The sequence below is a fragment of the Oncorhynchus clarkii genome, chromosome 23 (genome assembly GCF_045791955.1).
Source record: "Oncorhynchus clarkii lewisi isolate Uvic-CL-2024 chromosome 23, UVic_Ocla_1.0, whole genome shotgun sequence".
In the NCBI taxonomy this organism is placed as follows: domain Eukaryota; kingdom Metazoa; phylum Chordata; class Actinopteri; order Salmoniformes; family Salmonidae; genus Oncorhynchus; species Oncorhynchus clarkii.
In genome coordinates this window covers 32,025,080-32,037,924 of record NC_092169.1, presented here as the reverse complement: position 1 = coordinate 32,037,924, position 12,845 = coordinate 32,025,080, and the positions used below count along the sequence as shown (strand labels likewise).

Sequence of the window (12,845 nt, the reverse complement as noted above, 5' to 3'; positions counted from 1 at the left end):
AACACATGATACATTTCTGAAATCCTCAAGATGTTTCCTAATCACACACAAAAAACAAATGTTGATATCATATTCACGTGATGCATGACACAACCATTTGTGTACATTGAGTAAAATATTTTCAGTTCTTATTTGGTAGACTGGGACTGCAGGGTAGCACCATTATTATAGTCAATTACAATTACAAATCTATTCAATTTTGTGATTTGTGAAACATTTGATAATTTCAGAAATGTATCATGTCAGGCTAATATGTTGGAAAGAGGTTACAGAAGAGGAAATGCAAAAAGTGTCCCACTTTTTCTGAATTCACTTAATTAAATAACAGGACTAATAACAGTACTACATGAAAAAAAAATGCAGGATATACAGTAGCACTACAAGAACCAGAGCCCTGCCTAACCTAAGTACAGGGTGGTCCCTATTGTAAACTGGATATCTTTCCTCCATTGGAAAATCCTATAAAACTGCCCCACTTTAGCTAATCCACGCTGCCCTATTTAGTAAAACAATTACTGAATTACAAAATGTAAACATAATATTGGCAACTTTTTAAAATGTATTTTCATGCACTAGTACATAGTAGGCACATTTACAATTTGGCACTGTGCATTATGTATGAGTTGTATAACCTTAACATCAAAACTGAAGAAAAAATGTCGTAACAATAGTTTAGATTTTCTCTTGTCAGACCAATAAATAAACGCCTCAGGATTAAGCTGTCTCAGTTTATAAAATGTTCACTCTGATATGAATTCACCCTACAATGTATGAAAGAATGGACATTTTTATAAGTATCGACTGATACCGACTTGTTGTAGTCGCAGGCAGGGTACACTCCGCCAAAATTAATCGCCTCGCAACTCAACTCCTTTGAGTATCGTGGAGTTGAGAATTCTTTGTGAGGGAGCAATAACCTGTGGAAATGCTGCAGTTGAGAATTCTTTGTGAGGGAGCAATAACCTGTGGAAATGCTGCAGAACAAAAGTCTCGGAAGGATTTTATATCGATGCCTCTTTCACTCGGGCAGTTGCGGAGGGGCACTATGGCACGGACTTGTTAGCGTGTAACACCCGGTGTTTGAGTCGTGGAATGGAGTTCCGTTGATTCTGTCCAGTCAGTAAATATTTTATCGTTAGTATCGTTCTCTTTTGCTACACAGTGAAATAAATCGGGACCACAAACCCGAACATCATGGCAGAAAATATTGTAAGTATGACAGCGCGTTATAGTTAAAGCTAAAAGATTTAGGATTGATAGCCAGCTAGCTAACGTTATCAAAGTCTGTCCAGCGGAGTGATGAGGCAGCAAAATTAGCCATTTGCTAGCTAACATAGTTAGCATCTCACTAGACTGACAGGGCCTAGATAACCGCTAACTCCCTCTGTTATATAGCTTACCTAGCTAGTTAGTCAGACATCTTTTATTTCAAATTTGCCAACATGTTAGCCTGAGGTATGCTCCGTTTACGTTGACCTATCATAGCTATTTATTAGGAAAGTAGTTAAATCGTGTGTTTGCTAGGGAACTAACTATCTTTGTAAACTATTGGTTTTAAAAAATGCGTGGACGTTCACTTTGACAAAGGCACATTGCTGTTGACGTTGTTAGCTACCTACCTAAGCAGCTAACAAGTTTTTATCAACATTCCCTGGCCCCCATTTTTTTTGCAAGAACGAAGTGATAGTTTCTGTAGCTAGCTAACTTTGTTAAAAGTAAAATGATCTAGTCAGTGTTCTTAGCGACCTTGTCTTCAACTTGTGCCTAAAAATAGTTTTAGCTAGCTAATTACTTAGTCACGAGTTGGCTGGCTTGCTAGCTAAATAATTAACGTTAGTTAGCTAGCTAAATTATACTGTTTAGGGTTGTTTTCCCTGCTCATCCGAGATTAAACAATCCGGCTAACTAACGTACCTACAGCAATTATTTAAAAACCAGCCAGCCCATAACAGAAGCTGCTCATATCATGTACTTTACAATTCTTAGCTAACTAAACTAGGTAATTCACCTTCACAACCAAATTATTGCTTGTTAATTATAACCACTGTGTCACTACATCAATGAACGACGGGTGCCAACGACCCTCCACCCACATTTCTGCACTGTCACGACCCTGGCACTGACAGCTCTAGCAGAAACATTTAGCTAAATAGTTACAGCAGTGCCCTGTTTTAGGTGGGTTGCAACAAATGTCAGCGAGACAGTTTGGGATGTTAATAAAATTAGCTGATGAGTCAAATCACATTTTATTTGTCACATGCTTTGTAAAACAAGTGTAGACTGCCAGTGAGATGCTTACTTACAGGTTGTTTGCCAACAATAGAGTTAAAGGTAAAAACAACATAGAAATAGTGACACAAATACAAAGTGAATAACAATAATGAGTTAAAAATAACATGGCTGAATACAAGGAGTACCAGTACTGAGTCGATGTGCAGGGGTACATGGTAATGTAGCTATGTGTACATAAACGTAGGGGTAAAGTGACTAGGCGACAGGATAGATGGACAGTAGCAGCAGCAGCAGCGTATGTGAAAGTGTGCTTGTGGCGTGTGTGTGTGTGTGGCATATGTAGTGTGTGTTGGGGTGTCAGTGTAATAAGTATGTGTGGATGGAGTCCAGTGTGTGTGTGTGTATAGTTAGTGCAAAAAAGGGTCAATACAGGTAGTCCGGGTAGCCATTTGATGAGCTGTTTAGCAGTCTTATGGCTTGGGGGTAGCAGCTGTTTTGGATCCTGTTGGTTCCAGACTTGGTGCGCTGGTACCGCTTGCAATGCGGTAGCAGAAAGAACTAACAGTTTATGGCTTGGGTGGCTGGAGTCTTAGACAATTGCTTTGCCCCTTCCACTGACAGATTGGTATAGAGGTCCGTACTCACCACCCTCTGTAGTGCCTTGCAGTCGGGTGCCTTGCAGTTTCTGTACCAATCGGGGATGCAGCCAGTCAAGATGCTCTCAATAGTGCACTTTTTTTAGAATTTGCCTAATCTTTTCATTGGTGATGAGTCATGATCAGTATGGTTTTCCAATGTATTTGGTTTGGCTAAGCAATCTAAATATAGGAGATAATGGAAATGATAGATTATGATGTGGAGAAATTTAATATTTCTCCTAATTTACAGATCATCCGGGTTCAGTCCCCGAACGGGATGAAGAAGATCCCCGCCACCAAGAAAGAGACAGCAGCCGCTTTCCTCAATAAGGTATGGAAACATGACATGAAGACAAACATGGGCTCTTAATGGTATTGTAGGCTATATGGTTGGGGTGTGTACAAAAACAAACTACTCTCCACAAACACATGGAAAACTTGTGGTTCTTTCTGTCATTCTGTAGTCATATTAATAGCACATTCTGTCGAACTGCTTTTGGCCAGGTAGCATCAGAAGATTGACATCTTTCTCTGTCTTTCTCACTCTCTCTCCCTGTGCCCAGCCTGTGCTCAAGCTCAGTGTTCATTTATGAGGTAGGCAGCTCTGCAGGAAAGTGAGAGTATTTCTGCAGTGCTCCCCCTCACCTGTGCACTGTGCAGATAATGAGTGAGCCATCCACTGTGGAAGGATCCAATGCATTGCTCAGCAGAGACCTGTGGGTGTTATGTCAAATCAAACTTTATTTGTCACATGCAAGAAGTGTGGACTTTACGGTGAAATACTTATTTACAAGCCCTTATTAACCGACACTGCAGTTCAAGAAGAAGAAAATATTTACCAAGTTGGCTAAAATAAAAAGTAACACAATAACAATAACTAGGCTATATACAGGGGGCACCGGTACTGAGTCAGTGTGTGGGTGTACAGGCTAGTTGAGGTAATCTGTACATGTAGGTGGGGGTGAAGTGACTATGCGTAGGTAACAAACAAACAGCGAGTAGCAGCAGTGTACAAAAGGCAGGGGGTCAACATAAATTGTTCAGTGGCGATTTTATGAATTGTTCAGCAGTCTTATGGCTTGGGGGTAGAAGCTGCTGAGGAGCCTTTTGGTCCTAGACTTGGCACTCCGGTACCGCTTGCCGTGCGGTAGTAGAGAAAAGTCTATAACTTGGGTGACTGGAGTCTCTGACAATTTTATGGGCTTTCCTCTGACACGGCCTATTATATAGGTCTTGGATGGCAGGAAACTGGGCCGTACACACTACCTTCTAGCGCCTTACGTTCAGATGCCTAGCAGTTGCCATACTAGGCGGTGATGCAACTGGTCAGGATGGTGCTGGTGCAGCTGTGGAACCTATGTGGAGAGGGAGCTGGGTGTTAGAGGGAGTGGGAGAGCTGTGTATTATTGCAATTCCTTTGAACAGTGGTTTATAAATAGCTGTATTACATCCGCATGCTTGCTTGCCTGCCAGTCTTGACCACAACTGGTCCTCAGAGACTGTGAGACAGTATTGGGTAGGAAATCAAGGAAATACCTTAGAGGCAGTCAGCAGTTCAGACAACAACTAAGTGGGCACCCCACCACTGTTTTGGTAAAGAACTGAGTGATGGGGATTGAGAATGGAACCACTTTCAAATTCATAAACCAAGCTTTCATAGAAGACACACTGCACCACCTCTCTCCCTTCTCTCATGAGGAAGTTCTTAGCTCCATGAGACCCGGCGGTAACTGTAGAGTCAGGAGTGGGAATTTTTTTGAATAAATACGGGACTCTGTCCTTGATCTGGCTCCAGTGTCTAATGCCATCAATGACAGTCAAGATCCTCAGAGACCGAGCTATGGATACAAAGAATATCCATCTATGACATCAATGTTATAGGTAACCATGTTTTGAAGCTACACAGTGTTTGTTTACAATTACATAGTTTACAACAAGGGAGTAAAATAAGCTTATATTTTGTGTTTTGATGGAGTAAGATAGTTGAACTAAGCTCATTAAGCATTTATGTTATATTCTTCAAGAATCAATGGGTACATATAATTTAAGTCAACAAATTGATGTACCAATTTCAGATTGCCCATTAAACTCAATTGCAATATCAGTGGCTGAAAAAGAAAAGTCACCGGCTGTTTGGTCACAGTGGAGAAGGGTTGCCTTGCCTGCGGCAGAACCCTATTAAAAATGTATGTCTTTTAGTTAAAACAGAAATGTGTTGCAGATCAATGGAGAGAGTAGTCTAATTTGTATTCCCTGCCTCTGATGTGCTGCCAATCAGTCAGTAATAGGGAGAGTTGCATGAAGAGCCCAGAGAGGCACTGTTTCTGATCAGACGGGGAGGGAGGGTTTTTTCCAGACGCGGTCATACATTATATCCCTTTGCATGTCATTGTTATATTTATGCTGATATAGGCTAGACCACAAGACCACTACTGTTGTCTTGCCCATAAGAACAAAGGCACTGCACTGTCTTCTCAGCTTTGAATAAACTGCATTTTTGTGACCTGTGTATGGCTGACACAGGATTTTTACCATGAGCAGTCTACTTACTAGACTTTTTGCAAAAATACACTCACAGGGATTGACAGTGCTACCACTGGCCGCATAAACTTCTAAATATTTTACTGTGTTACCTGGAATTTTAATTTGGGCGCACCCGTGCCCCTAGGGATGATTTTTTTTATTTTGTCATTGCTGGCGATTCATTCATATCATTCATACCTTGAATATTTTTCATTGCTCTGAGACTTTTATTTATTTGCTCTTACATTTTTCAACATGATGTCAAAAGGTGATGGGACAAGTCAGTCTGCTTGCATCCGTAGTAACAAGTCCAGTGAAGACAGTATCCTGTCTTATGTCTAAGTGATAATGCCCTCGAAGCCGGTGTTTGGCGGATATATTGACCGCGCCAATATATCCTCCAAACACCAGCTTCGAGGGCCTTATCACTTTTATACAATTGGTTATCAGCATATTCAAATAATGATTTACATATTTTCATTAAACATTTTATTTTGATGAATTTATTTCAGCCTTCCACAAGATACAGTCCTGACCCAAATTTAGGGTTGATACCCAAGACGGCTTGGTTGTTCGTTCTATCGGTTTGTTTGCCAGAGAAGCGACCCAGTAGTTAGGTCTTTTTGTTCTGTTTCTATGGACATGACCTAGTCGTGCTTTCGACAATGCCAAGCATCAATAATATATCTGTGACAGGTTGGTCGTAGGGATATTAGTTGAAGCTTCTGACAACTCCTTATCTAACACCTGACTTGACACTCAACAAAGTGGTAGAGCTTGTGAGACAGTCAGAGCAAGTAAAGGGGCTCAGGTCAGCACATACCCTCAGCTGGTCTTTGTTCTTCTTGGGTACCAGGACCATAAGCGCACACCACTCTGTGGGCTCCCCAGCATGGGCACTGAAACACGTCTGGTGAGTGGTGTGATCAGGGAGCCCACTCTCTCGCGGGAATTCCACTAATGTATGTTGCCAAGCGTAGCTCCTGCTCATGTTGGTATCTGTACTGATGGCGCAAAAGCCATGACCGGGAGACATGGTGGAGTGGTACTGCACGTGCAAGCAGTTACTCCCGACGCCACTTGGGTACACTGCAGCATCCACCAAGAGGCTCTTGCTGCCAAGGGAATGCCTGACCCCCTTGAAAGATGTTTTGGACACTACAGTGAAAATGGTTAACTTTGTTAAAGCAAGGCCCCTAAACTCTAGTGTATTTTCTGCGCTATGCAATGATATGGGCAGCGACCATGTAACGCTTTTACAACATGCTGGTTATCAAGGGGCATGTTTTTTTATTTATTGAGAAGAGCTTAAAACCTCTTACAGCTACCCCCCTACTTTGTGCAATTTCCGCCTGAAGACATACCCAAATCTAACAGCCTGTAGCTCAGGTTCAGAACCAAGGATATGCATATTCTTGGTACCATTTGAAAGAAAACACTGAAGTTTGTGTAAATGTGAATTGAATGTAGGAGAATATAACACAATAGATCCTGGTTTAGATAAAACAATGAAAAAAACAATACGTTTTTCATTTTTGTATCATCTTTAAAATGAACAAGATAAAACAAACATTCAGATAGGATGATGGGGACAATTTCAGTGAAAAATATAAGAGGGCAACAGTACTTGTGCAAAGTTTCAGAATGATAACTTCCAAAATGAGTGTGCTACATGACATTTATCATGAAGTCACCCAGGTGTCCCGCACAAGTAGCCCGGCAGGGTAGCCTAGTGGTTAGAGAGTTGGACTAGGAACTGGAAGGTTGCAAGTTCAAACCCCCGAGCTGACAAAGTACTAATTTGTCGTTCTGCCCCTGAACAGGCAGTTAACCCACTGTTCCTAGGCCGTCATTGAAAATAAGAATTTGTTCTTAACTGACTTGCCTGAATAAAGGTAAAATTAAAAAAATAATAATAAATGTACCCAAGTGGCCAAATTGGTTAAGGTATACATTTTGAAACAAATAACTATATACAAAATACCAAAATGGTATTCTAACACTTGGTGCATCAGGTAGTCATTTATCGTTGTCTTCAAATCAGCTCACTTAGGTCAATTCTCCCCGCAAAAAAAACAATGAAGTTTGACTGTGTTGCAAACATCCAGAGGAATGCACTGAAACCCACCATGACTATATAAACTATTGTTTACAGGGGCGAATCACGCCGACTGCTCTGTAAAAAAATTGATAGAGATGGAATTCACGGCACAAATAGTTTACAAAATGTTTAGATTTAGGCTATAAAAATGGAATCTGAAATTTCCCCTGATGTTGGTCCCTGTACGGGGATCGCAGCCATAACAGGATATCTAGACTTAGATTTAGCTTTCCCTGACTTAGTCGCCAAACTGATTGATATATAAACAGCTGAATCTGCGTGTTTACCAAACAATGCAGTGCGTAATATGTGTTTCTCCTTCCGGTATGAAACTTCAATAGCGAATGACTCTCTTTACGCTGGAGCTTACTACATGGGTTGGTCTTGCAACACATAAAAAGGACCTATTGCCGTTTACCTCAGCTCATTGGCTGTCTACCCAGCTAGATTTCAAGACGATCGGTGGTCATTGGGTTAAAAGACAGTCAATCAACGAAACAGCGGGCAAATCATTGGTGCACAATGATGTCATGACTTGTTGTCTTCAAATTGGTTTCTTTCAGTCAATACGTCCCGCGAAATGGCCCATCACGTTTGATTGTGTTACAAACAAACCAGTTGATTGCAGTGAAACCAAACGTGACTGGAAAAGTCACGTTCTGTGTGGGTTATTTACCTGGAATGAGACGGAATTCACGACACAAGCGATTCACAAAATGTTTCGTGTTAGGCTATAAAAACGGATTTGATCAAACAAAAGATCATTCATTGTGTAACAATGAGCATTGGAATTGCAAACAGATGAAGATTGTCAAAGGTAAACTATTTATTTTAATGCAGTTTGTGATTGTTACGCCTGTGCTGGTTAAAATTGTTGTTTTTTATGGGGCTCTATGCTCAGATAATCGCATCGTATTCTTTCGCAGTGAATCCTTTTTAAAATCTGACAACGCAGTTGGATTAGCAAGATTCTAGGCTTTCGATACATGTGAGACACTTGTATTTTCATGAATGTTTAATATGACTATTTATGTAGCGTTTACCAAATGTTGTGGAATTTCAGCCCGCTAGCGGGTTCTGTGCGCAGAGAGGTTAACGTATTATTTACTGACCATCATTTTTACTTGTCTGACCTCTTGCATGATGAGTTTCTCACACTACTGGCTTATCTGTTTTTTTAGCCTGAATGGTCTGAATCTAAGATTACAGGGACTCTCCGCAACTATATTCAAAGAGCGGGACAAAATTGAGGCTATGATTAAGAAGTTGGAGTTCTTCTGTCTGCATTAAGGACAACACAGGTCTTTCCATCATTGTATGATTTATTTTTTATTTTTGTGCAAATGAACTCAAGCTTACGGACAATGTGAAATGTGATATAGCAAAGCACCTTTTAAAATAAAAAAAATTATAAAAAATTTAGGTTTCTTTTTTTTAACCTTTTTAACTAGGCAAGTCAGTCAAGAACAAGTTCTTATTTTCAATGACGGCCTAGGAACAGTGGGTTAACTCAAATGAAATGTATTTATATAGCCCTTCGTACATCAGCTGATATCTCAAAGTGCTGTACAGAAACCCAGCCTAAAACCCCAAACAGCAAGCAATGCAGGTGTAGAAGCACGGTGGCTAGGAAAAACTCCCTAGAAAGACCTAGGAAGAAACCTAGAGAGGAACCAGGCTATGTGGGGTGGCCAGTCCTCTTCTGTCTGTGCCGGGTGGAGATTATAACAGAACACGGTGTTCAAATGAACAAATGTTCATAGCATGGTCGAATAATATTAAGGCAGAACAGTTGAAACTGGAGCAGCAGCACGGTCAGGTGGACTGGGGACAGCAAGGAGTTAACTGCCTGAACGACAGATTTGTAGCTTGTCAGCTCGGGATTTGAACTTGGAACTTTTCGGTTACTAGTCCAACACTCTAACCACTAGGCTACCCTGCCGCACCAGAATGAGCTGGGTGAGCGTTTATGCAGGTACTTTCCCTAACTGGATGACACAACTGGATTCGTTATCCCTTTCATGCCCTGCCTCCAGTCCCCGTACCGATATCTGAACAAGAGAGCCTCATCGAAATTGCAACAAGCGGTTCTGTGCAAATGTAATTTAATCAGAAGCCACTGCCAGATTTCTGGATACGGCTGCGCTCAAAGTATCCTGCCTTTGTAAATTGCACTGTTAAGGCACTGATGCCCTTTGCAACCACCTACCTATGTGAGAGTGGATTATCGGCCCTCACTAACATGAATACATCTAAATACAGGCACGGACTGTGTGTGGAAAATTATTTAAGACAGACATTCTCCAACCCACATTGCAGTGTTATGTGCATCATTTCAAGCACACCCTTCACATTAATCTGTGGTGCGTTATTCACAATTTCCGATGAATAAATAAGGTTTTATATGTAAGATGGTTAAATAAAGAGCAAAATTATTTATTATTTGCGCCCTGGTCCTATAAGAGCTCTTTGTCACAACCCGGCTTGTGGGAAGTGACAAACTCACACTCATTCTTATGTTTCAAAATTTTATCGTACAGTGTGTGTGTGTGTGGCAGGCTTACAATGATGTCAAAGAGTGCGCTGACCCTGGTACTAGAGGGGGTACGCAGCTGGAGGTTGAATGTTTTGAAGGGGTACGGGACTATAAAAAGTTTAGGAACCGCTGCTCTAAAGTAAAGCTCATCATTACCTAATCTCTTTACCTAGTCTCTTTCCACAGCTGTGCCTTGGGTCTGGCAGGCGAGACTAATCATTATTTCCCTTTTTCTACTGTCAGGTGGGTAAAGAGTTTGGCTTCACCTCCAATGGCTTCTCTATCTTCCTGAACCGCAACAAGACCGATGAGATCCAGTCCCAGAATAAGACCCTCAGCCTGCTCAAGATCAAGTGAGTTTGGAGAAACATTAAGTTATTGTTTTAAAAATCTGGTGGTACTACTGAGTATAGTTTTTTTTTTAGCACCTTAACTGCAATTTTTTGCAATCTAGAGCAAAAAATGGCCTAAATAGCTGTTTCCATCCACTTGGCGACCTATTTTAATGCAAATATTCTATAATCCGCATAAAGAAAATATGCACATGCAGAGGTGTTTCCACTAATTGGTCTTGTTGTGGATAAAAACCAGTGCGTGATGACGGTGCACACAATGTACTTCATCATGTACTGAATAAATATTTAAAGTTCCAGTTGTTACCATCACATTTTCAACTCTAATGATTTAGTTTTGTCATCAGTGTAAATCAGTGTAGATGAAGGGGAGGAGACAGGATAAAGACAGGATAAAGAAGGATTTTTAAGCCTTGAGAAATGGATTTTATGTGTTTGCCAATCAGAGGGTGAACGGGCAAGACAAGATTTAAGTGCCTTTGAATGGGGTATGGAAGTAGGTGCCAGGCGCACCAGTTTGTGTCAGGAACTGCAATGCTGCTGGGTTTTTAAACAACAGTTTCCAGTTTGTATCAAGAATGGTCCACCACCTAAAGGACATTCAGCCAACTTGACAACTGTGGGAAGCATTGGAGTCAACATGTGCCAGTATTCCTGTGGAACACTTGACGAATTGAGGATATTGTTTAGTATAGGCAGTGTAAATAATAACTACATGTTTATCTAGCTAAATGGAGCAGGTGTTCTTAATATTTTGTACACTCGGTGTATAGCGTCACTTCATTTTGTTCACTTCTTATTATCTTGGATTATCATTATGCTCATTGTGTGTGTTTCTCTAGACATGGAGACATGCTCTTCCTATACCCGTCGGGCTCCCCAGGACCCTCCGGAGAGACCATGGACGTGGCCACCACTCACTCTTCATCACTACCCTCATCTTCATCGTCCATGATGTCACGCTCCCACTCGGCACCCCACATCCCCGAGGATGAGATTGACCAGTACCTGGCCAAGCAGGAGGGCAAGATATACAGGAATAAAGATCCACAGCTGTAAGAGATTTTATATTACTCATGGGAAACTGTGGCACTCCCAAAAAAAAAAAAAAAAAGGACAAAACGCATTAGCCTGCCTGGCCAAAAATGAAAACGTGAAATGAGGTGACGTCCTTTTGGAGTGCCATCGTTTCCCAATGTTCTTGAAATAGAGATTTAATTTGAAGAAATCTACAGCTGTGAGAGTGATTTAATTTATGTATGTTGTATTGAAGCAAAGCTACACAGCAACAGAGATCTACAGCTGTAAGATATTATATACTTTTTTTATTTATTTCACCTTTATTTAACCAGGTAGGCAAGTTGAGAACAAGTTCTCATTTACAACTGCGACCTGGACAAGATAAAGCAACGCAGTTCGACACACAACAACACAGAGTTACACATGGAGTAAAACAAACATAGTCAATAATACAGTAGAAAAATAAGTCTATATACAATGTGAGCAAATGAGGTGAGATAAGGGAGGTAAAGGCAAAAGAAGGCCATGGTGGCGAAGTAAATACAATATAGCAAGTAAAACACTGGAATGGTTGATTTGCAGTGGAAGAATGTGCAAAGTAGAGAGAGAAATAAGGGGGTTCAAAGGTGCAAAATAAATAAATAAAGTAGGGAAAATGTTGTATTGAAGCAAATATCTACAGGAACAAATATCCACAGCTGCAATAGACTTAAAGATTTAAGGCAGGGGTGTCAAACTCATTCCACGGAGGTTAATGTCTATGGGTTTTTATTTTTCCTTTCAATTAAGACCTAGACATCCAGGTGAGGGGAGTTCCTTACTAAGTAGTGACCTTAATTCATCAATCAAGTTTAAAGGTGGAGCGAAAACCCGCAGACACTTGACCCTCCTTGGAATGAGTTTGACACGTGATCTGCTGAAACCGAGATCCACAACTCTGCCGACTTAAAAGGTCTACAGCCGTTTAGACTGCTGAGGGGAGAATGGCTCATAATAATGGCTGGAATGGAGGGAATGAAATGGCATGAAACACATTGAAACCATGTATTTGATACTATTCCACGAATTCTGCTCCAGCCATTACCACGAGCCCATCCTCCACAATTAAGGTGCCACTAACTTCCTGTGGTCTACGGGAACATAGATCCTAAGCTGTAAGATATTTCATAGACTTCCTGTATGTTCTATTGAAACAAATATCTACAGGAACAGATATCCACAGTGTAAGAGAGACACCACTTTGTAGACTGTAGCTAGTTGTTATTGTTATTATGTTATTGTATTAAGGCATTCAATTGTGTCAGTGTATTGATTCAGTTCTTGTTTCAGGTGTCGACATGGATCGATGGGAAAGTGTGTACACTGCGTACCACTAGAGGTAAGTGTGTGTTCTTTCCACCTTCATTCGTCCAACTATTACTGTTTACTTTAAAATTGTGGTT

The 12,845-nt window shown here is 40.9% G+C and overlaps 1 protein-coding gene across 3 annotated transcripts in view; it reads left to right on the top strand.

Moving 5' to 3' along the window:
* The first annotated feature begins 817 nt into the window (after window positions 1-817).
* Window positions 818-12,845, top strand: part of LOC139381934 (NPL4 homolog, ubiquitin recognition factor) — a 33,327-nt gene continuing 21,299 nt past the window's right edge. The window contains exons 1-5 of one of the 3 annotated variants that reach the window (XM_071125812.1): window positions 818-1,209; window positions 3,121-3,201; window positions 10,274-10,383; window positions 11,226-11,438; window positions 12,733-12,781. In XM_071125812.1, the coding sequence (XP_070981913.1) occupies window positions 1,195-1,209; window positions 3,121-3,201; window positions 10,274-10,383; window positions 11,226-11,438; window positions 12,733-12,781 (468 nt within the window). In that variant the 5' untranslated portion in view covers window positions 818-1,194. The remainder of the gene's footprint in view (window positions 1,210-3,120; window positions 3,202-10,273; window positions 10,384-11,225; window positions 11,439-12,732; window positions 12,782-12,845) is intronic. The other 2 variants (XR_011628597.1, XM_071125813.1) reach the window with 2 other exon arrangements.